This window comes from Enoplosus armatus, chromosome 13, assembly GCF_043641665.1.
Source record: "Enoplosus armatus isolate fEnoArm2 chromosome 13, fEnoArm2.hap1, whole genome shotgun sequence".
NCBI classification, from domain to species: domain Eukaryota; kingdom Metazoa; phylum Chordata; class Actinopteri; order Centrarchiformes; family Enoplosidae; genus Enoplosus; species Enoplosus armatus.
Genome location: NC_092192.1, coordinates 23,519,702 through 23,544,706, shown reverse-complemented (window position 1 = coordinate 23,544,706; position 25,005 = coordinate 23,519,702). Strand labels below are relative to the sequence as shown.

The following is a 25,005-nucleotide window of genomic DNA, read 5'->3' as shown; positions in this document are numbered from 1 at the left end:
AGAACACACTTTTGGCATTTCTTGCCTTTTTTCTTTTTCTATTTCTTTTCAGATGAAAATTATATTTTCCCACACGAAGGAGTGACGGAAAAGTCATTTACGAAAGCAACGAGTTGGACAATTAGTGGTTGTTTTTCTGATGTGCGATTTACATCTACACAAATGCAATTTAAAACACAGGAAGTTTTTTTTTTGTTTGTTTGTTCTTTTTTCCCTTTGGGGAGGGGAGGGGGGGGGGGTCACAGTTAAAACTGCATGTACAGAAATCATTCACAGTAGATCCAGTTCCTCATTTAATAGCGTGATAATAACTGGGACCGTTGACCAGATCTTCGCCAGTGTTTAAAACTGAGACATGTTGAGGTTACCTTCGGAAAAGCTCTGCGGACAGCTTCAGTAGAGTTATACAGCAGTGACGTGTCTTTTTTTTTCTTTTCTTTTTTTTTTTTTGTCTTCCTCCGAGCGCAGTAATAAAGTACAAAATAAAAAAAAATAAAAAAACAACAACAAAACATTGGCATGCTCTCAGCCAGGGCACACGCACATAATTATTACAGGCCTTTAAACGAGCACAAGGAATTTACATTCTGTGGAGAAAGAAACAACAAATAAAAGAGATCCTGAAGGGGAGAAAAAAAAAACCAAAAAAAAAACGAAGCGGCTAAAATAAAATAAAAAAAATTAAAAAAACACCATGCCTTAAGGAATAGCTCAAACAAAACATAACAGGGAGCATTCACCAGGAACACACACACACAACCCCCCCCCCCCCCTCCCACCCAACAAAATGACACAGTAGCTCGGGGCAGCCTCAGCGCAGACTTCAAACAGTGAGGTGGGACAGCAGCGCTGTGGGCCCGAGGGGGGTTGAGGGGGGGGGGGGTGGGGGGGGTTGGAGCCTGATGGAGCGCGTCAGCAGCCGGCTGGGGACGTCTTGTGTTTCTGAATGTTGCGAGGCTCTCTGCTGTCGACTGCTGCAGAGGAACACAGTCATTAGCAACACCCAATGGACACAACCTCCGTCAGTCCCGTTTTTAAAACAAAAAACAAAAACAAAAGTGACCTTGCTGAGATCTGGGACAAGACCACGTGCACACAGCGCCGCTCGCCGGTGACTGGCGGCGTGCCGGCGTTTAACCCGAGGTGTAACGCTTACACGTGTCGGCATGCTAACGTTTGGCTCATTCGCCCCGAACGCAGCACGGCTGAAGCTCTGACGTTTTCCCTCGAGTGCCATCGCCGGGTCAAAAGTTCAGAGGATCGAGGAAGTGTGAATACTTGGGACCCGCTGTTAGACATGGTTTTCTAGAGCGTAAAAGGCCTAAACGGAGGGCGCGTGCTGTCTTTTTGCACAGAAATCTGCACAATCAAAGGCACATTTATACATGCAGCGGCTCTCACTTCAACATTTTAATGAAGCTCACTGTCACTGTCGGGGCACATTTTGGAATACATTTCCGATTGAGATCTTGAAACATCTCATCAGGGAAGGATCCGGCCTTCTTCTTTAACAACGTCGTCGTGCCACGAGATCTCAGCGGCTCATTTTCCCAGTAGGGGTGACGGCCCAAATGACCAAAAAAAAAAAAAAACCCTATAAAAATGGCGCAGGTGGCAGCTCTTACCTCTCTCTCGTCGTCACGTGGTTCGCAGCCCTGAGTGCCTTCATTTAAACGGCGAGACTGTTCTCCTCCAGCTTCTTGCTCTCCTCAGACGTCCCCGCCTCCTTCTCGCCAGTCTTCCAGCTTCCTTGCCTGAATTGCGTGGATCGCAAAAAGCGTCACTCGCGGGACTCATCATCCGCCTGCCATGCAAACGTGCTCTCAGTGTGTGTGTGTGTGTGTGTGTGTTTGTGCGTACCTTGAATTCTTCATGTAGAGCCAGTAGATGAGTCCCACCACGGCGGCGGCTATGAGGAGCCCCGCCACGACGCCCACTATGAGCTTGGCCTGGTCGTCCGTGTCCTCCTGGGAGCCTGAAAACGAGAGACGGCAAGCGCTTCTGCTTCAGCTGGAGGCCACACGCCACAACAGGGCACTTGTGTTCGGCACGCTAACGCACACTCCCCCGCCACCTTTTCAACCCACCACCACCACCACCACCACCACGGCCTCTTTGCACTAGTTTATGCTCGTTGGGCCGGCTGGCGCTTTTAGCATGCGACGCTTCATTGCTCCCGTCTTGTGTTTGTAGTTCAGCGACTTTTGTTTCTCCTTGTTACTGTGGCGACGTGAAATCAGAGTTTTTTTTTTTTTTTTTTTGTGGGAAGCAGCGGCAGAGCGGCTTTGTGTGGTCCTCTTATAGAAGAGAAGGGGGGAGGCGGGAAAACACATTCATGCCAGAGCGCTTACTGCTTACTGTTCTGAATGCTGTTCACACTTCGTACTGAGTGTTTCAGTCTGACTCACCATCGCTCTCCATTTCCTCACCGCAGCTGTGCTACAGATGCTGAACGACGAAGGTCCCATATTCTGCCAATTTCCGGCTCTATATTTTTATTCTGGGAGTCCACTAGGGGCGTGGCTGAGGGCGGTGACTGTATAGTTGTGACATCACAACCTTTACGGAAGTCCCGACGGCTCGCTTTTTAAAAGGCGCAGTGTCTGAATACGGGCTGTGTTTCATTTCTCCGTGGACTGAGCGTGTTGTATAGTGAAGTCTACCGAGGTCTAATCTTTAGAAGACCTCAGTAATGGTAAAGACCTTATAATGGACTTTAAATGCAATCTACTTTGAATGAACAGTAGCCCATCACCCACGTGTACGTGTAGTTCAAATGACGGCACTATCGGCAGCGCATTTTCATCATTTGACGAAACTGCGTGCCGTCTTCTAATAACCACCAGGCGCTCTTGATAATGTTTCCCCTCTGCCCCAGTCAGCCAGTCTGAGAGGGAACACAGATGGAGGAGCTGGATGAAGCTGAGATGAGGGCGCAGGCGCACGTGATGAATATGGGTCAGCTTATGCACGAGGCGGGAGCGATGGGCGCGCGATCCGAGAATCCACCAAAGATAGCAGTTACAGTTAGCTACGTGTGCCTAGACTAGTTTGACATCATTCAAGAGAAAAGTCCAGAAAGCAAAAGGAAAGGAAAACAAAATCTTACCTTTGTCCTTATTTTCTTCCCTAAAAACTGAAATCAAACATAAATAAATTAGAACTCATAAAAAAAAAAATGAGAGCCAAAACAAAACATACACATGCTGTTGGTCTAAAACAAACAAACAAACAAAAAATTGCTGCACTGATACTGAAGCTTGAGAGAAGCCTGGCCGCAAAATGTGAAATGTAAAGTTTTGTCGTCCCCGCCCCCCCCCCCCGTGCCTTTAGAAAGGAGGCATTGCATTTGGAAAAGCGACAGTGGAATATGCTTGCAGAGGTTTAGCACCCCAACAAACCAGGAACCCAGCCAAAAACCCAGGAGATGCTGACGGAGGAAGGACAAAAGACGCAGGAGGATTATCACCGACGGAAAAGAATGAGGAGGAAAATGGCCATGAATGCAGCGCGTGTGAAATGAAACGAAAGGATGTGGCTAGAGTGACAGTCCCGACCTGTCCTTAAATACTCTTTTTTTTTTTTTTGTTGTTGTTTGTTTTGTTTTGTTTTGCTTTGTTTTTCCATTCCAGCATCCGTAGTGAAGATTCCGTGTAATTGCTGCACTGCACTACATTTAAGGTTCCGCGTGGGAACGTTCCGCTACCGTGTGATTCATGCAAACAGCCGCTGCTGGTGAGAGGTTTAAAGGACTTGCAGACAAATAGGAAAGGACAGTTTTACAAACTTCCTGCAGGCATTAAGTTCATTATTTAGGTTAATTGTACAGTTAAGTGTTCCGTGCTGTGAGTATGATGAAATATACATAAAGAGATTTCAAAAGAAGTTGGCTGCTTTCTCCCCCTTTTCATGTGGGTGGGGGTCGTCGTATGTATATATATATACACAGTTTGCTTCCTGTGTGTGTTTAGCTCAGTCATTCTTTCACGTTTCCTGTTTTATTTTGTTGCTTGCCTCTCCTCTCGTTTTCGGACTACTTCACTTCCTGCCTGTGTGTGTGCGATTTGTCTGCACCTGCCCTGATTGGTTTCACCTGTCCCTAATTTACCCCCACCTTGCTTCTCTATTTAGTCTGTGCGCCCTGTGAGTTGGCTGTTCACTATTTCGATGTTGCCCCTGCTTAGCGCCACTTATTTTGTTGTTGTTTTGCGTAGAACAAGGATTGCAGTGTTACAATGAGCAGTCATTAAAAAAGAAACGAGGCTCCGGCGATGGAGCTGCAGGCAAGATCGCGCCGGCAAGCGACACCATCATGGAGTCGCCAGCGGCGTGCTTGTTTATTACAGAGCTGAGCTGTGCGTGCATTAAAGTTAAATTCGTCTCTCTCCGTTTCCAGCTAATGCTGCCCAATCCGCCTGGTGCGTGAACTCAAAACCTAAACGTGGGGGCGAGTGAAAAAGACATGATTTGTCTGCTAAAAGCTGTAACTCCTCTCATTTTCCCCACAATGAATGAACAAAGCCACCGAGTTGTTGACAAGCACTGACTTACTGGAGGAGACGTTGATGATCATGACATCCTCTCCCAGCTTGTTGCTGACGCTGCAGGTGACGGTCAGGTTCACCCTGGGGATCACGGTGATTTTATGGGTGGCCTTGCCGTTGATGTAGGAGCTCTCCTCCTGGAAAAAGATGGGGGGGGGCACAGCAAATCAAAACAACAACAGGAATAAGGAATAAGGAATAATCTCACACAGCCTGTCAGGGGTCTGACAGTAAACGCCACACTCACTCGGAATGTAGAAGTAAACAAAAAAAACCCTCCCCATCCTTCGCCAACCGACCTGAATCCAGCTAGCTGCATGTCAGTGGGGGTGGTTCACAAGTTTCAACACGCAACGGCTGCTGAGACAATTCCGCACCATGCATGCGGCCTCAATGCGGCAACGCTGTCATAATAAAGACACCACACACACACACACACACACACACACACTTACACTCGTGCTGTTGATGCTCCATTGGAAGCTGGGCTGTGGTACTCCCTCAGCCTCGCAGGTCAGGACTTTGTGTTTGGTGTCATCGGCGCGCTGTTTGGTCAGGCTGGTGATCACAGGCTTTCCTGATAAGCGCACACACACACACACACACACACACACACACACACATTATGTCGTTACCGCTGTTTAGTTCGGTAACTCTCTTTTCATGGAATTTGTCGACAATAATAAAATAAAAAAAAGATAGAATAGAAAAAACAGAATATTGTGCAGCTTTAGTGGCGCGCTTTCTGCTTTGTTTTCAGTTGTATGACACAATTTTGCAGTGATGCCAGGTTCAAATGTCACAATATAAGACATTTTCAGCACTTAAGAGTTGTCTATGACACACACACACACACACAGAGTTACTCACCTTCTACAACCAGCTCAAAGCTCTGGCGTCGCGTGAGGCCGGCCATTGAAACCTCGCATACGTAGACTCCCGCGTCGGTGTAGGTCAACTTGCTAAACTCCGGCACCTTCGCCAACTTTCCGTTCTGGGAAAAACAAGAGTCATAGCGTCAGTCTGCGTTTTCTAAAACCGTAAAAATCTAATATATATACGCTAAAGTAACACACGTCCAGTGTCATTTCCACCTATCCAGCTGCTGTCACAGCCGGACCCATACCAAGGACGTCCTATAAATGTGTGAATGCAATGCGTCGGCTTCGTCTCTCCGTCTACTTTCTATAGCCACTTCTCCTGTTCAGGGTCACAGGAATGTTCATTTCAGAGCTCAGTGAAGGCAATCCATTATGTGAGGCTACTGAAACTTCTGCCTCAGTGCGATGAGGACACTTATCTAATCTTCAGTGTTTCCTTCATCATCATCTCATATCTACAGTGTATTTGTGTTTTTGCTGCTGCAATGGCCTACAAAGAATCACCTCATATTACTTTATTATAACAGCTATGTCTTACTAGGACTTCTACTTTTGGTTGTAGACAAGCCAAGGTCAATAGTTTCCCTAATAAGAACACTAAATCTACCATCCCCTTCTATAAAGACAATGTAAACAGGCAAAAGTTACCTTCGTCCACGACACTTTAGCGTCGCCCGAGGAGTTCTTCTCCATCTTCACAGGCAGCGAGTCCCCGACTGTCTTCACAAGCTTCCCAGTGGGACTCAGACTCAGGTCCAGGTCTGAGAATACAAAGGGGGAGGGGGTCTTTTGAGTCAGGAGCATTGACGGTAGGCGCATTTCATTTCGCTGCCTCTTATCGTGGGCAACAAAGCCGACGCGGTGTGTCGATCTTGAAGGAGACTCGATTCAGCGCTGAATGTCACCAAGGACCACTTTTGTGCACAACTCTCGGCTGTAAAGAAAGCATCGATTCACAAAGGCCAAACAGATCCGCCATTTCTTTTGTATTTGCTTATACTCGTCCATCTACCTGGTTTCAGTGCAGACTCAAAGCTTCAAGGTGACACCTCCAACGTGTGCTTGCTGAGTAGAGTTTGTGTATCCAAGGCCTGATATATATCGTGTTCCTCTGTGACACAGAGCTCCGTTGTTGTCCAAAAACTATTAAAACTATTGTGTAATGCCCGAAATACGCACTAGAGCACCAAATGTGGATTAATCCACCGCTGAAAATAGTCCCCAACAAAAGTGCCATTTCCTCCTGTTTTGAGTAACGTTTGCGAACATTACAGTGTCCAGCTCTTTTAGGTAAACGTGAAACTATATAATTGTGAAACGCTTTTTTTAAAGATTGGCATCTTCAGTAGGAACCAATGGGCTTGGAGCTGGGAGCCACAGACGGACTAACCCCCCCCCCCCGAACATCTTTAAATTTGATATGACATGGCCGTGAAATTGTTATGGCGGCAGATATGAGCTCCCCCACTGAAATGTACCATTCAGTCTAGTCGAGTCTTTCACTGCGGTCTTGTGTGTTAAGTATTTAACCATGATCAGGTCGGTCCCTTCAGATTCAAGATGTCTTTTTCATACCTTTGCTGCAATGGCACACCATTATAAAAGCTATAAAGTTATAAAAAGAAAAAAAAAATTGTATGTCTTCTGATTGAAAGAAATTTACAGATTTAATCATACAATAAATGTGTGGTTACTTTGCAGTGTTAAATAATAACACAAATGAATCAAACACTGCAAGTGCATGTGTGAAAAAAGCTAGTCAGCAGCAACTAAGTTCCACAGGAAAGTCTTCATTCAATTCATCCAAGTCCATCTTATCCGCCATTTTTGTTTCCTGTTTATTTCCCATTTAATATAAACATGACGCACCACAATAATGCATTGCTCTCCTTTCCTTTGGGGGGGGGGGGGGGGGGGGGGGGGGTCAGTGGGAAGACGGGGGGGGGGGATGTTTAGCTACTACCTACAGCAACTTACCGTCTCCTACGAGGGCCCCGCGCACAAAACACAGTGACAAAAAATATATCCGAGGCGATTTTCATTTTAGAGAGCCATTGTTTTTCCTTTCCTCTGCCACAAACTCAATTTAAAAGTTGGGAGCTGACAAATCACTTCTTTGTTGCAGCTGCGATATGGGACATAGAGGAGGGGGGGAATGTCAGAATTGTTTTTTTATCATAATGAAAGGTCCCATTCGAACTAAAGGCTCAGAAACATACACCTGGGAAGAAGGGAGTAATTGCTTGAGGGAGTGCTGGTGGATGGTAGGAGCCCCCCCCACCTTCTACAGAGGGAAACATCTTATCAGTTGCCTGAGCTCCTTGCCCACCCAAACACTTGATGTCAGAATTTTCTAATTTGTTCTCCTCCTCCCCGCCTGGCACTCCACGCTCTGCCTCCCTGCCAGGCTGGGCTGTCAAGGATTGAATTCCATTACCATTACTCTGCCGCCCCCCGCCCCCATGACTTTATTTACAGTGAATAAAACAGCCGGTGTGATGTATGGCAAGTGAAGAACTTTGGGGTTAGAGAGAGGCAAAGCCAGGACAATAGTGGTACAGTGCGCTAAGGCTCATGTGCACTCACAGCTGACAGCGATGCTTTGGGTGTCCTCCATTTTCTCGTCGTCGGCCATGGAGCACTTGTATTCGCCCGCAGCCTCTCTTCTGATGGCGGTCAAAGTGTAGGTGTTGGAGTTTTCCTCCAGCACCTTCTTGCCCTGACGTCACATCAGGAAACGAGAGAGAAAGGAAGAAAGGATGAGGACAGCGATGCATTATTTGAAATCATATACTCTCACATAAAGTCAGATTAAGAGAGATATGGGGAATTTAGGTATATATAAGGATATGGAAATCTTAAAATGTAACCATCATCACCACATTTTGCCTTTTGAATAAGTATGTTTTCCGCTTTCGAGCCAATTTTAAATGAGTGGTAAGTGGCAGTGAGTGGCGGCCACAGTCTGGATGGTGACGCAATGGCTGAATTCTCAATGATCCGCGGTTCCTGCGGAGCAGATGGCAGTCACGCCGCCCGCGGTTGCAGTGTTGCAGGGCTCGGACTGACCTTGACGTAGAAGAAGAAGGAGCTGGGCGGAGGGTTGCCGTCGGCATGACACGTCAACGTCACGTTGTCTCCTTCCACGATGGGCCCCTTGGACACATGGAGGCTAACCTTCTCTGATGGATCTGAGAGGTTCAGAGAGAGAGAGACGGGGGGGGGATTACTTTCCATTGAAAATCACATCTTCACTATCAGTCTTTGGTCAGCCATGCGAGTAGACCACCCTCCTTACACAGAGTGAACTGCAAAAAAAAGCACCTCAGTAGCTTACAACTTGCTCCTTGCTGAAACCTTCCAAGCCCCCCCCCGCTTTCATTTATTGATCCGAGCCTCCCACTCCATCTGTTCTTCAAAGTTCAGGGATGTGATCAGGAAAGCAAAGAGCGCGCCGACTGTAATTCCCTGCTGCACCGCCCCCCCCCCCCAACCCCCCCAAAGCCCTCAAATTCTGAAAAAAAAAAATCTCAGCAAGCAAGCACATTCATTTATATGTATTTATTATACATACGGTCTATTGTACCTACATGTCTTGCAATATCTGAGGTGCATAAGTCAATGTGCACTGTATGTACTGTACGTTCTCATTAGCTACCATCTAGCATGGAGTCCACATTTAATGATTGTGAAGACAGATTCTGGATTAGATTGCAGAAAAGAGTGGGGTAGCTTTTTGTTTTACTGTTAATCAGGTACAACCGCATCTGATATGGGGAACTGCTATTAATTGAACTAATTCAACTCAGCCTAAAAACCACATTAAGGAGCGTTTTGTTTTTTTTCTTATCTTGCATCATGGTGTGGTTGGTGAGTGAATGATTTATGGAGGGGCAAGCTAGTGGGAGGCTGCAATGAAGAATGTTTGCATCTTTGTAGCCGCTCTACAGCTTAAACAAAAAAGTGCTTTCTGCTGCTCAACTTGGAATATTGGTTGGAGAAACACTTTTGCAAGCGTGCGTCCATCCCGCAAGAGAAAGGCTGTGCGCAAGGAAATACCAGTTATATGGCCTCATTCATGAATGAATATGAAAAATGACCACTCAATATTCACGACACCCTGCTTTGTATGGGCAGCTGGAACAAAAGGTTGCAATACAATTACAGAGCCTGAGTGGCAGCGCTGCATTCCACTCACAGTGAACGGGAAAGGGTTCCAGCTCAGCCTCCTGAGTGGCCAGCTCATGTGTGGACACGCAGGCAAAGACTGCGCCAACGTCCTCCTTGGTGGCGGTGTACTGGAGGGTGGAGGAGGTGGTGGATAGGGTTGTGGCTGGATCCAGCTTCAGGCTGGGGGTGATCACAACGGCTGCAGAGGGACGGGGACAGACAGGCAGATGATTTGATTGAACTTTATTGCATATGTACAGTGGGTAATGTATAAGATAAACAGTATGAGGTAGATATGGACAGACTAAGATATATACATAGTATATACAGTATCAACAGCAGCAGATTTGCAGCAGTTACAGCAGAGAAAACATAGATATACAAAATAAACAGCTGGAGGTATGACAGGAACACCCTGTAGCTCAGATATATACAATATGGACAGTGGTATACCTATGTATGGGTATGTGAAAGCATATGTAGGGCGGGAAGTGGCAGTAATAAGTATATGGGAGATGATGGCAGATGACAGAAACACACACACACACAAGTACGCAACATAGTTGGTGTTGCACTTGTAGCATTCTGCCGCAGTTGAAACAGTATCGCAAAACAATTTTCTGTGGTTTAGCCGCAAAATCAGATGGCTTGGGATTTATTATCAGAAACCAGTCCAGATGGTGGGAAGTTTTGGAAATTGGACGGAAAGTCTTGAAGTGTAGGTTTCCTGATAGGAACAGTTCTGCGCATAGGTGTCATTTACACTGGGGACCCACCACCTTTTTGAAAAGGCCAATTTTGGTCCCCATAACATTTTGCCGACAGGGAACGTTCCCTAAAAGGTTCTCTGAAGGTTCTGTCGAGCCCCCCCCCCACCCGCCTGTTACCTTTCCCATCGGCCACCAGCGGCTTTCCGTTCTTCTTCCACGTGAGCGTAGCTGGGGGGTTGGCGTCTGCCGCAACACACGTTCCCAGCTGACACGGAAAAGGGGAACAAAACAATGAAATATGAAGAAAAAAGAAACAACATAACAAAGTCCAACACGCTCACAAGGCTGTTTTTAATTTGAGAGACACGTTTATTCAATTGAATCTGGTTTCATCAGTATCCAGTATGGCAGTGATGATATTTACTAAATGAACAATATGAAACTGTTCATGCCCTTAACCTGAATTGAGTGAGTTCAACACAAGTACATCAATTTCATTTCAAATCAACATTATGTTTTTAATGTGGATGGTAGTGAGTTATCATTTCACCCCGAAAAGACCAATTGGGTAGAAAGCATTGCACGAAAAATACCTGCCATTAGCGGCTTCACTCTTAAAACCCATTTCAATGGAGCCCTTATTTCTCCGTCCTCGGGTTGTATAATGTCTGCTTTCCAACACTAACAGCAGAATGTTGGACGCAGGCCAGGAAAGACAAACGGCTATCTGATTCGGGAATGCACGAACGCGCACCCGTCCCTCCCTGTCTCGTTACATCTCCAGGACCTGAAGGTCAGCACCGGGCCGCGGAGAAACTGCTGTGCGTGAACCAGATAAGGAGTGAATCATAAGAACATTCCGGTTTTCCCCTGGTTTCATGTCCTGCACTTCTTGAGGGAACGTGACTCACCACAAACGAGTCCTCTGTCGGGAAATATAATATGACTATTGTTAGCAGTCGAAGCACTTACCTCACATGTATCCCCCCCCCCACAAAAAGTTCAATTACCTTGTTAAAAATTCTTAAAATGACATCACTGAAAAGGCACTGTCGCTGAAAAGGACCCCTCTCAGTATGTTCCACTGCATATTGGTCATTCATCGGCTTCCAAACTAATCATGACGTCATAAATCCTGCTGGTAGGTCCAGGTAGTTAAACCGAGATTCATGAGCGGGGGGGCGCTGACCCTGCTAAAAGTCTGGCGGCTGGAGTTCTGAACTAGCTCTACATTTTTCCTATCAACTCAAGGTATCAAGGTAGTATATCACCACGGTGAATGTCAGAGTAGTAATAATAATGATTATCACTGAGCAGTTGAAAATGCCAGTAGGCAGTTTGCGGCATTGATCGACAACTCTGTGACCCCCCCCCCCCCCCCCGGCCCAGGTATATTACAATCATTACGTGATGTGGGGCAGGAAGAGAGCAGTGTGTGTTGGATGTATGTGCATGCAAATCTGTGCAAGTGTAAAAAACAAAAACAAAAAAGTTAACTGATGCAGGCAAACCACAAGTTGAGAGCCACACACACACACACACACACACACACACACACACACACACACACACACACACACACACACCTTGTTAGGATTCAAAATATAACACAGCAGGTTGGTGAGCCTCAAAAAAAAAAAAAAAAACCTTTACAATTTCAGATAGGCCATGAATACCCTCAATATCACTTGGCATAATGTATACTAATTCCTATACTGATTCCTATCAGTAACTAGGGTCACAACTGACAGATATTTTCATTGAAGAAATATGATTTTTTTTCCCTTTCCCTCTCATACTCCCCACATATCTCCCCTGCCTCTCTCCACTCCCCACGAAAAGCTCAAAGCTGCTTAATAGCACCTGCCTTTTTTTTTTTTTCTTTTCTTTTTTTTGTAGGTGGGAGTACCAACAGAGGCAGCAGTGCTCACTTGATCCATAATAAATGTGCATGTCTGTGGTGGAAGAAATGTGTGTCGCTTGCTAGAGAGAGGAGGAGGAAGGATGACCGCTGTGAATGTGCTGCCCACAGCTTTTTGAAAGTTTTTCTCCCCCCCCCCCCCCCCCCCCCCCCCCACAACAGAGAAGAGAGACATTGTTGCAGGAGTGTGGGTGTTTGAAACTACGAATCCAAAGCAAGTTGGGATTTGAAACGTGTGCATTGCTCTTAAAGCCCTGAAACGCGTTCTGACACTTTTGTTGTTTACAAATTTCACAAATCTCCCATCTCCACGGCGGTCTGATAAGACAGACTTCTTTTCCAAATTGTTAGTTAGTGTGACACTAAAACTTGCTCTCTCCTACCAAACGCACACTTTGTAGCTTGGGAGGCATCAGCCGAATCAGCAGAATAGTTAAGTAAAAAAAACAACTGAATGTCTGTATTTACATTCATGCGGTGCAGAAAACAACCATGTCTGTTTACCTCCGCTGGAGGAGATAAATCTCTACATTAACTGCGGACATCCAGCATGGTTACCAGACGACACAGAACGTGCTACATTTTTCTCACCAAGAAGCATCTACTTAACGTCCATACTGGTGGGCTTGTACATGTTAAATACAAACTGTGTATTAAAGCTACAGTAGGCAATATCGTTGAATTACAATTTGGCCTCGGTGGTGTATACACTTGAAAACACTGCATTAGGGAGCTACGATGTCCAGGAAACAAACATGTCCGCAAACAGTTTAGCATCTATCAAATCTCAAATGTCAGAGTGTCCTTGAATGCACCAGCTGCAGCACCATATGACAGCAACGTAACTTTAACCAAAATAGAAAGGTGCACTGTAATGTGGTTCCTCTTTCAACAGAGTTTCAGCTTCATGTTGATTTTCTGATGTGCATGCTGGGAGAAATGAAAAACCAGTTTCTATCTGGAAATAAGGAAAGAATCAACTGGCATGCTGTAAAAAAATAAAATAAATAAATAACCACAGATAATGTCACGTCAACGCAAACTGTAGTTAAGATTAAAACAAAATCTTTGTCTTTTTCTTCTCTCCTTGACTTCTTGCCAGGGACCACAGCGCAACCTCATGCAATACTTTCAAATGGTTTGTCTCTACCTGTGCGCAGAGCCTGTATGTAACACTACAGGTACTGCAGTTCATGAAAAAATAATTTCAGCCTCTACACACACACATATATACGTGTGCAGAATTCATGCGGTGTGATGCCAGAGGTTCACCACCACGCAGAACTCTAAAATGTAAAGGCTGCGGTGTTCCTTACCGTTATTGGTTTGTCCTTCTGCAACACTTCAGACTTGTCCATGATCTGAACTGACGACGGTTTTTCTGCGAAGGAGAGAATCAGGTTTTGGAATCACAAAAGTGTGGCTTGGGGGGGGGGGTTTCCTTGGGGGAGTTTCCTCAGAACTGATCAAACACACACTTTGCAACGTTGCAGACAGCCCAGTTCATGTGTTGTACATGCAACGTATTGCGTTGTTAATATTCAAGCTGCAGGACATCATTTTCAACTCGGGAGGGGGGGGGCTGTTAACTGTAGCCTAATAATTGAGCTATAAAGTCTTCTCCTCTCTGTTTCGACAACTCTCATTTATTAGAGGAGGACTGAGCATGGGCCGAGGTCATTTTGCAGACTGCCTTAAATAGAAAGAAATATAATCTACTAACATAATACATACTCGGTGCAGTCGTGACATGTCTCTATAGCCCTTTTCAGACGAGGAATATGTAACACTGCTGGTTAAATAAAGGATATTTGTTTATTATGGGTTTACTATAGAAAAACATCCCACACACTGGCACTGCATGGAAGTTCTTTTGCAGTTGAAAGCCTTAATTAATGACCTTCGTGAGGGTGAGAGACGGCTGCCCCCCCCTCGAGTGAAACTTCAAATAAACCTCCTCATCAATTTCATAATTGACAAAGAACTATAATTTTATAATGTCTCATCTCATTCCTATTTGCTCACAGGCTGAATGTTAAGTGTTTTGTGGGGGCGAGTAATAATTTTATCTACGCGGCGGCCATTCTTGAAAGTTGAAAAAAGCAAGGGAGTGCTGCTGTGATTATTACTGAGTTCGTTTACCAAATATTTATCACAGAAATGCCTCCTTGACTGCGTAAAATTGGCACGCTCGCAGCACTTTGTTAAACTGACTGCAGTGATCTTAATCAGGTCGACCCTGATGTGCGTCTAACCCACAGGCTGTATGTAAAGATGAACGACATGACCACCCGAAAGTGAAGCCAAAATGTCTCGATCGGCCCCCTGGTGGCTGGCTGAAGTATAGGTCATAAATCCCGCCCCCCCCTCCATGTTAGCGGATGGGGCAAGGGCCAAACTACAAAATGCGAAGTACACGTCAAACACATTTTTCCCCAAATATGGCGGTTCTGATCCCGCTGATGTTTGTTCAAGTGTTCACTTGTCTGATAAGTTTGGTTTTAATTAGTTATTTGACGCTGTGAATTGCTCACAATTGGGTCAGGCGGGACCTCGATACCGTGGCTTGAAGTGTGACCGAAATTACAGGGGTTACAGGTTCAACCTCATCAGACCGCCATCGTGACTTTTATGTAAAAGCTCACTAATGGCACCGAGCCTGTAAATGATTTAAGGTTAGTGTTTTGCGTCAACAGTGAGCTTACTGTGAACGGAGACAGTGACTGGGTACTCCACGAGGTAGGCGTCCAACACAACCATGCAGGTGAAGGTCCTCTGGTCTTTGAGCGAGGCCTGAGTGATGAGCAGGTTGAACTTGTCGTCGATGCTGACCCGCTGGGCGTAGCCGTCCGTGGCCTGGACCGTGGCCTGTTCGCTGCGGGTCTGTTTGATCAACAGGTCTCCAGCAATGCCATCGTCTTTCTCCTGCCGCGACAGGACACGTGCAGAGAGAAGATGACGGAAGGTGATAGAAAGTGGTTCGGTAACTCTGCAGCTCACTCAAAACAGAGATGTACAAACATGTCAGCGATCTAGGACACAGTGTTAAACGTGGCGCTCAAACAACATCCGACTGTGAGATCATTCAGGGCCGTAAAACCGTGAAAAACAAACGTTAATTAGAAGTGGTACACGCTGCCAAGTCTCATTGTCTCCCGCAATATTAGTAGATTCAGCATGACAGATCATCATTTTTCTCATTGACACCGTCTAATTACACCAGGGATTATGAGGATCCATATTTAGATTACAATTACATGACAACTAAATCCATTTTTTTTCTTCTCTTATTTCTAATTGAGGATGCAAGCTTTTAAAACATCTGCTTCCAGTCATCTCTTGAAGTGTCTTCGCTTTCAGTTACGCCAGGTTCTCTTAGCCTCTTTCTTTCCACACCCGCACCTGTGAGAGGGACGGGAACTAGACCAGGAACTGAAGAAGACATAGGGGCCAAGCGGAGAATCACTCCACAGCAGATTTTTGCATTTCGTTTCAACAAAAACAGATTCAAAAGAACTGATTTTAGACGACACCACGACAGCATTTAAATGTATTAAAGCGACAGCAGGCAGTATTATTGAATTATAATTTTGGTTCAAAGAACTCATTTTGACCATTGCATGTCACTAACAGTACCTAACTGAAGGGCTCCTTTAAACAAAAATGTGTGTCTCTGAGCACCCATCCCCTTTTGTATTTAGTCTGGACCAGGTCTGAATCAAACAACCAATTAGGGCTTAGCTAGCATGTTAACTGTTACCATTACCGATGCTTATATACAATCGGCCACACCAATTTCACGATCAAGTGGGATTCATCATTCAGCACGCCAGGGTGAGAACGTCTCTCAAAATTAAGAGAAAATATGGGAGACATCAATGATTCCCCTTCTTCTACCACGCCAATGACTGTCACTAGGTGTGCATTAATCCTAAAACGCATCGGTATCTACTTACGTATTTCCACTTGATGAACATCAGATCCTTTGGTACCTCAGCTCCGCCGTTGCATGGGATGACGATGGTCTCTCCGTATAAGGCGGTCACGCCTTCTGTGCCGCGCACTGCCAAACACAAAAGGCGACAGACTCGTTAGTATTTTTTTTTTTTTAAAACACACCGCGCTATCACAGAGAGCAATGGCGCGCTTGTGCACATCTCACCCCCATATACTCCAGCACAGAGCTGCGTTACAGTCAAAGTGTGAAGAATGCCTGAGATCCAGCTAGAAAAAGAAAGAAAGAAATAAGAAGTGCTTGCGGGACTCGATGTGCAGCCTTAGATCAGCGGTGAAGGGAAGAAGACTGTGGCTAGACTGGGCAGCTCCTCCCAAGTATAAATGTCCAGAAATGGATGGGTGCCACACCACACTATGATGTAATGTCGCTCCACAATGTCAGACATGCCTCCCATTAAGTTTCCACGGCAGGGGTGCGAGAGGTCAGGGTTCTTTGTGCAAGCCCACCACAAAAAAAGACAAAACCCATTGTCCAGAAGAGTGAGGGAGCACAGAGGTGGAGTAGTTGCTATGGCCCAGTCATGTGTGCTACGTGGGAGGAGGGAGGAGAATGGGGGGGTGGGGGGTGGGGGTGGATGGATGGATGGATGGATGGATGGAGGTCAGAGCGGAGTGAAGGGACACTGAGGTCTTCACGCTCCAACTCCTTCTCTTTCGAGCTTCTCAGCAGAACAAGACGCGGCCCAGATTCTGGCCATTCCGGAGCGATGAGGCCAGAAAAGGCCACAAAGTGCAGCCGCGCTAAACTGAGGCGGCTGCTTTAAGCTCAAGCCGAAGCCTTGTGCTCATCTTTCACTTCCGAGCTTGTTCTTTCAGACGGATATCAACTGTAACTACAGTTAGAATGCAAAAAGAAATATTAAAACAGACCATGAATAACCATACATAATGTCTCCGTTCAAAAGCATAAAGTATTAACTAAAATTTTATAAACGGGGCCAATTCTATGTCATGTATCTTAGGAGAACGCCACCATCTCATTATTGAATGTGCTGAGGTTTTAAGAGAATATAGATAGATATAGATATATAGACAGGTAGATATAGAGTATAAACACAACGAGGCTGTGAAGGCGGACGAGTGAGTAGACGACTTTCTGTGTTTCGGGATGAAGACGTTTAATGTCCGCGACGACCTCTGTAGTCTCATTTCGCCGCTTGTTAGCAACCGCCTTTTTTAAGACACGAGTGGGGGTATCTACTGGCGCATTTTGTGTCGTAGAACAAAATGTGTAAATCTCCCTCCCTGATGTTTTCTCATCAGTTCCCTGTCAGTCTCTCTGTCTCTCTCTCTCTCTCTCTCTCTGTGTCTGTGTGTGTGTGTGTGTGTGTGTGATTGCTTGTCTGGGCGTGGCCTCTATCATCTCTGGCTGCCTCTCATCCCGCACACCTGTTCTCCATCCACTCATCAAGACCTGCAGTACTTAAACCCCCCCGCCCCCGGCTCTTCACTCCAGCCTTCACCACATCGCTCAGTCTCTCAAGTTGGCAGCAAGGCCGGACTTTTGCTCCTCTGTTGTTGCTTGTGTGTTTTTTGGAGTTCCTGACTAGTTTTTGTGCCGCGTTCACCAATTATGCTATTCGAAACACCGTCAGCCCCCCTACGAAAAAGGCAGCATGTGGCCATCCTTACCCCGCAACATTCTATGTTATATTCCCTTCCGCATGATATAATAATGTCAAGTTTTGATTTGTAGTTCTGATTATTCACAAGCAGAAAACATCCAGCATTGTTTGAACATCTAAAAAAAAAAAAAAAACTTCCAACAACACAAAGCTTTGCTGATTTTTTTTTTTCTTCTTATTATTTTCCATGGAAATTACGCACAAAGCTGCTTCCAAATTAAAGCAACCGTGTATACAATGAGCAACGCTGGTTGCGGTTTAATGAAGAGGACTGCGTTTTCTCTGGTAATGCAAGACGCGAGTCACACGGGAGTTCAGCTCAAAGAGTCGGCTAAATTTATCCATCTTTGAACACACAACAACAACTGTTACGGAGAAGTAAACAAACTTGTCTCGGTGAAATCCAGCTGGATGGCCAATTACGGGGAATCTGAAAAACTTCAGAGTGCAAAGAACTAAAGTGGTACCCGAAAAAAAAAAAAAACCCACAAAAACACAAAGATAACTTCTCTAATTTTAGATGTCCCCCCCACCTAGATTCCTCTTTTCACTGGAGTTCACGTTTATACAAAGGCCACAGGTTCAGTGACCTACAGGAAATAGAAAGGAGAAGTGCTGTTGAAATAGTCAAAAACGTACTGGCTAAGAGTGAGTTGGTGAGTGGCATTAGCCAACTTGCAGCACCTCTGAGGCAAGATAAGGACGTGTGTCTGAATGTAGTTGGCCAGAGTGCTGTGAAGTCTTTAGCGCTTTACTTTAGAATGCATGCAAATCCTTGCCTCAGGACCCCCCCAAAAAAAAAAGCCTGTTTGCTTTTTTTGTTGTTGTGACGTTTTGCTGACTTAAAGCATAGGCCATTGTTGTACTGTAGGAAGTAAAGAATTCATCAAACGCATTTGACATGCCGTGCATAAACCCAGAGATTATTCTATCAGAAACATTAACACTATACATTTGTTCCAGTCTGCCACGATGACTCACACACACACACACACACACACACACACACACACACACACACACACACACACACACACACACACACACACACACACACACACACAAAAGCGGTGGGGTAGAATTCAGTTACAATGGTCCTCCTCGTGGGCTGCGGTGCGGTGGACAAACAGTGTCAACCACAAAAAAAAGGGAAAAAAAAGGGTTACCTAAGAGCCCAAAGCAAACAGTGGCAGCCAGGCCTCTCTGCCACCTCACATTAGCCTGATGTGACCATGCTGCCTTTCACGTGCTCCCAGCAGGTTTTACTGAGCTGCAACACCACAATAAAATCTGCACCAAACCTCACTTTAGTGAGCATTTTTACTACACGTTCAATCCTTTTTAGGCTCATGGATGGATTTTATTTACCCTCAGACGCACAACGCAGTTCAGGAACTCCATTGAAAAGTTATGCCGTCAAATAGGTCGAGCGATTGCTTTTATTAGATCAGACTAATTACGCAGGAGTGGCGTTAATGGCCCGCCAACTAATGTCCTGTCACTCCCTGTAGCACAGATTAATGATCTCTTTGCAGGAATCATTTTATTAGATCTCACTGTCCCGCTCACTGGAGACAGTTTTTGGGGTTTTTTTTGGCTGGTCTACAGCAAAGACCCCGATCTTCTCGTGTCGCTTCACGAAGAAATAAGAGCTAAATAAAAATCTTACACGCCCCCTCCTTGCCACCCTCCCCATCCCTCCTCTGTTTGCTCTTCCTGAGTTTTCCTACATTTGTTCCCCCGTGAAATGTTTTTTTTTGGGGGGGTGGTGGTGGTTTCTGCCCCTCATCTCACCTCTCCCCAAAAAAGTGCATCAGAGTGGCTGCACTATTTTTCCACTGTGCAAACATTCTGGTGGGTTTGCTGTTTCTCGTCCTAACATGGACACTCCAAAGCTACTTACCCCCCCCCCCCCCCCACCTCCCATGCCACGCTTGGTAAACGCCTTTCACAAACACAAAAAACAAAAAACAAAAAAAAACAACCCTGCAACGCTCTCTGTCCTGAAGGCATGGTTTTGTTTGCTCTGGCAGCTCGAAACACAATTGCTCTTATCGCACGATAATCCACCAGCTGAACAATGTGTTCCAGGGAAGATAAAAAACGGGCTCCTTTTTCTGGGAGTCTACCAATCTGGCATTTCATCGCTACAAACGCAACCTACAGTGACGCGGCAAAAAACTAAAAAAGTTAGTGTTTGATGTGTTTTCGTGAACGCCCCCCCCCCCATTCATGTCTCATGTCTTCATGATGAAAAGATAAGATGTCTTGGCCGTCCAGTATTTTGACCGCTTAGATTTGTTTGGATTTAATTGGAACCAGTAATTGCAATGCCTCCAGGGCATTTATGATGCCTGAGAGGGGGTGGGGGGGGGCGACTGGACAAGCCATAAAGGCTTCCATAATTCATAATTCATCCCACTCAGCCTCGTCCAGCAAGTCAATCTATCATTTCTATGTATCTGTATATAAACTTCCTTTTGCATAGCAAAAAAGGACAAAGTCGCACTGTCTATGCGGTCCCATGATTGAGACCATCATGCTCACACAGGCAGGCCGCGTTGGTTTTAGCTTTGCCAGTTGAGCACACCAAGCCGAGATACACACTATCAGCGGTTCAGATGAATTAGTAATGGTCTGTTACACGGCAGTTTCTAGAGAGAGTGTGAAAGTTTATCTGCAGTGCAATGTGAAATCTCTGTTTGAATTATAAATGAACCACAGCAGCCTCAAACTTCAAGCCTTACATGATCCAAAGCACAACGTCAAAAGCAGACACAATTTGTGAAGCCATGATCTGTGGCCTTTTTTCATGTAAAGACGTCAGCGTGCTCGTGTATATTCAGTTCGTGAGAGGCTTCCATGCTGTCCTTAAAGCGGCTATAATTAATAATGTGACAATGTGAAAGGTGTCTGAACCTACAGATAACTCTGGAACTAATCTGCCGCTCCCCCTTGGGCTTTACGGAGCTTTATAGTGAGTTTCAGCTCATTGTTTTCGCTGTCAGGCCCACGACTTCACTGTTCTGGTTCGTTCTGTTTGCTGTTTTCAGCAAAAAAAGAAAAAAAGAAAAGAAAAAAGCTACCTGCTGGGGCAATTTAACGGCAAGAAAGTGGTATTTAATGTATAAAATAAATGAAAGACTCGCATAGCATGAGCAGTAATGCCACCATGGCTGAGCAGACAAGCACCACCATCTGCAGAAGCTCAAACTTAATCAACAGAAAATCCACAGAATACGCTGACTGACAATAGAGGGAAGACAAACACCTTAAATCTGCACAAAACACCAGCATGCGCGTGAACTTAATTGGCGGATGACTTCACACACGACCCGCCAAAACAGCATGTGCGAGTGAGCCGGAGAGAGAGATTGCTTTTTTTTTGCCTGTGCAGGACGCTTATCTGCATGAGTCATCAAAAGGGTTTCCGCCATGGAAGTGATCAAAGGGTGGCAGAAAGTCAAGACTGTAGGTTGGCTAAAAATGGCAACTTGAATGAAGGGAAAGCAGCGATCCTGCTGCCTGTTGACTGTGTGTGTGTGTCATGAGCATACGGTTACCCACACAATGTCTGTTGTCAGATATGTACCACAGAACCTCAGACCTCCTTCCCACCTGGTGTGTTCTGAGTAAAGGCAATTCCCAATCAGTTTCTTACAGTAGTTTGACTGATGGGTTCCTACATTTCCTGTGTGTGTGTGTGTGTGTGTGTGTGTGTGTGTGTGTGTGTGTGTGTGTGTGTGTGTGTATTCCTGTGCAACCAATCAGGTTGTTTGCTTACGTTGCCGGCAGTCAGATCTGATCCACACCCACACTGTCCTGATGAAGCGGATTCACCGAGCTTTAAAACCTAGGGATTTTTTTTTGTTTGTTTGTTTTGGCAAACTTGCTTATTGAGTTAAGTATTTCATGTTATAGAGAAATACTTAAGATTTGAAACCGAGTTATCTAAGCTCAGTGAAACTGCATTCAGCTGAATCCACCTGCATTTTGATCTGGTCACACAGACACTAATCTGCTGTTATCCCTCTAGGAACCCTCAAGTCTCTCCAACATTGAGGTTCTGCTAGTTATTGTTACCTGGGGTCACCTGTAACGTTACATGACCGGAATGTGAATACCTCGCATGGCCTCCATAGCAGACAAAAGTTCAGATATCCGCCATACTAATGAGATTCCACAGGTCGAACCGATCCCCATGGCAATGCTGAATCTTTTACGATTACAACTATGTCGAGCTATGTATTATCTCAGCTGTGCCCAGACGTCTAAATGTTCTATGCTTTAAATCCATACGGCCCAATTAGACATAGCCAGAAGAGAGGTTTGTCATGGAACTAATGAAATCCCCAGGGGTTTAATTCCCACTAGGTACCTACTGAAAGAATAATAGGAGTAGGGGTGTAAAAGATTCACCGTTACGAATCGGAATCTGGCTTTGACGTTTAAGACGCGACCACATCGGATCGATCTAAACGCGCCCGTGAAGTGAGATTTGATGCTAATTCTGCACGGCGTCTCCACGAGAGTGACGTTAGCGCGGTGTTGCTTACGAGGTGAAAACGAAACATGTCCGACGCGGTTCACAGCGCACCACCAAATCTTAAGTTGTATCAGGTCGCATCGAATCGCTCTGTGTCAAAATGCATCGTCCCTGAATCGTATCGTAGCCCATGTATAGATGTATAGATGTATGTCGGATCGTCTTATGAGGGAGGGATGCACACCCCTAAATGAAAGGCTTCTTGAAACGTGGAATATTCAGGATTTGTACAGCAAGACTACAGTTTCTACCGCACTTTGGTTCAGTTTATGAAATGCAGGAGAGCCAGAGAGATGGTGGCGGAAAAAAAAGAAACTTCACAGGATATCCAAACCAGTAAAAGATGCTCAAGAAAGGAGATGAAACCCCTAAATCTACTTGAATGTTACGTTTGACTCTGTACGGCAAATTGTCCCGGGAGAGCGCTGCGTGGCACTGGTCTGAGCCCCAGAACCTACCATCAACACAGAAGGGAAAATAAGCAGCTGGCACTTCCACCAGTCTCACATAATGGTCTTCACCCGGTGGAGATGGCAGCCATGCGCCCCCCACCCCACCCCCTCGCGGAAAACGAAAGTGAAAAGCTGTGATCTTATTTCGGGAGATGTAACTGAAAACAAGCCAGCATGCCGGGGCCAGGAAGTGTAAGTGAGCAGATGGTAATTAGCAGCAGCATGATCCACTGATCAGATTAAGGCCAGGTTCCAGCACATTAGGCAGGTAGGCTAGAGACTTTTTTTTGATCCAGCTTACAGTTTACATTTTAATTTGAGCTTTTCTGGCAAATACAAGAGACCTTCCCCTCCTCCAAAATAAATCCTCCTTTTTTTCGCATTCTACTTTGAACTACTTTTCATCATTCAAATGCATCCCCAGCCCTGCGAGACACAGTGCGGCATATTGATAAGATGCTCTGCAGGGGAGAGTTGAGGAAGAATTTTTCCTACCAAGGTCAAACGGCGTGGAGTGTGGAATGAAAACATCTTCGGTTTCAGCTGTCACGATGATGATTGCGAAATTAATTTGAATTTACCGGCTAAGCATGTTTTGAAAGATTCTTTCTAAAAAAAACATGCAATCCCGCTTTATCATTCTGGATTTTGCCTTTCTTTTTCCCCTGGAGGTGCTCGCAGGCATCCTTCCGGGGGACGCCGGGTTACAACTTGAGGGATTTGGGATAACGGTCAGGGGTAAATGATGGATACAATGTCAGCACTTAAAGAGGACAGTCCAGTACCATCTGCGGGGTCCCTCACCCCGGTGTAAAGCTACACCTCTGGAGGCCTGCGGCCAAGCTGCTGGGGGGTCAATGTCAGTAATGGATTGGGTTTCTGGCACTTAACAGATGATTTGTCTCCGGCATAAACAGCGATCAAGACGCCATACGTGCATCGATGGGCAAGTCAATGTCTGCCAGCAGCGCCATCTGTATCAATCTGCGGTGAAGCTAAGGGGAATACATTTAAGTTGGTCATCTGAACTCAAGTGTCAATGTTAACCTCCTACATGGTCTCACATTACCAACCATCGTTTGTCATCACGCCTTATATGATAAAGCAAAAGGCCCGTTTGGACAGTTCACGAAGCTTTTCCTTTTAACCACGAATTAGTATGTTATCGACGTAGTCGCGCCATCTGCCAGGAAGTCCGCGTCTATCTGTGGAGAATAACGGCGTTAAGGCCACGCGAGCGAGCAGCAGCCTGTCGGCCTGCTTAGCGTTTTAGCCAGCGGCACCCAAGAACCATTGATTTTCACATACAGCGCCAGCAGGTTTTAAACATGCACGTATGTTTTCCAATAAATAATACGATCTGCCTGCATGCACAAACAGCACCCACAACAACATGTGCATATTTTATAGCATACGCGACTGTTACATACATATGACAGGAATACAACATGTGTATTCAGCTGAAGGTATAAGGGAACATCACCCTTTGTATTTCGGATTTGACTTCAAGGATAAGATATCGCATGCTGTCACATATTTGTTGTTGTAAAAAAAGTAATGTTTATGGAAATAACAGAGGAATAACTTTTCCTTTCAACTATTTCTGAGTGGGAGCGGGGGAAAAAAAAAAAAACCCCGCTGCCCTGAAACCTGTCCCAGTAACCACACACACACACACACAGAGAGAGAGCTTCAAAACCCAGTCGGGCTAATCGTAGATTTTGTGTAAGTACAAAAATTGCGTGCGGGGAGGTTTCAACACGAATGAAGAGAGCCTCAGATGTTTCGGGAATGCTATAAAATAAAAATAAAGAAATAACACACCACTAAATCCTCTGCAGCTGAAGATATTTTTCTTAGATGAGGTTGTGAAGTGTGGAAAAGCGCAAGTCCTCGAACCTTGAGTTACATTTTGTTCCTTTTTTTTATTTTTTATTTTTTTACTCATTTCCACGGTATTGGCAGTATCTCTGTTTCAGTGCCTGTGGAGCGACAGTAAGCGAACTGTAATAGCTGCCTGTAGGCTAGGTTCAGTTAGGTGTGTTTGGAGACCAAAGAAGCCCCCCCCCCCCCCCCCAACTACTCTTCCATCTGCCCTCTGCCCTTACTTGTCTCACATCTTTTTCCCTATTTCACGCA

At 45.5% G+C, this 25,005-nt stretch overlaps 1 protein-coding gene across 1 annotated transcript in view; it reads right to left on the bottom strand.

Moving 5' to 3' along the window:
* Positions 1 to 897: 897 nt before the first annotated feature.
* alcama (activated leukocyte cell adhesion molecule a) overlaps positions 898 to 25,005 on the bottom strand; it is a 44,779-nt gene continuing 20,671 nt past the window's right edge. The window contains exons 2-16 of the mRNA XM_070917440.1: positions 16,183 to 16,289; positions 14,932 to 15,151; positions 13,543 to 13,607; positions 10,483 to 10,570; positions 9,624 to 9,794; positions 8,495 to 8,616; positions 8,012 to 8,144; positions 6,074 to 6,186; positions 5,415 to 5,538; positions 5,000 to 5,121; positions 4,552 to 4,681; positions 3,110 to 3,136; positions 1,861 to 1,975; positions 1,626 to 1,754; positions 898 to 974 (exon numbers count right to left, since the gene is read on the bottom strand). Coding sequence (XP_070773541.1) covers positions 1,670 to 1,754; positions 1,861 to 1,975; positions 3,110 to 3,136; positions 4,552 to 4,681; positions 5,000 to 5,121; positions 5,415 to 5,538; positions 6,074 to 6,186; positions 8,012 to 8,144; positions 8,495 to 8,616; positions 9,624 to 9,794; positions 10,483 to 10,570; positions 13,543 to 13,607; positions 14,932 to 15,151; positions 16,183 to 16,289 — 1,622 coding nt within the window. The 3' untranslated portion in view covers positions 898 to 974; positions 1,626 to 1,669. The remainder of the gene's footprint in view (positions 975 to 1,625; positions 1,755 to 1,860; positions 1,976 to 3,109; positions 3,137 to 4,551; positions 4,682 to 4,999; positions 5,122 to 5,414; positions 5,539 to 6,073; positions 6,187 to 8,011; positions 8,145 to 8,494; positions 8,617 to 9,623; positions 9,795 to 10,482; positions 10,571 to 13,542; positions 13,608 to 14,931; positions 15,152 to 16,182; positions 16,290 to 25,005) is intronic.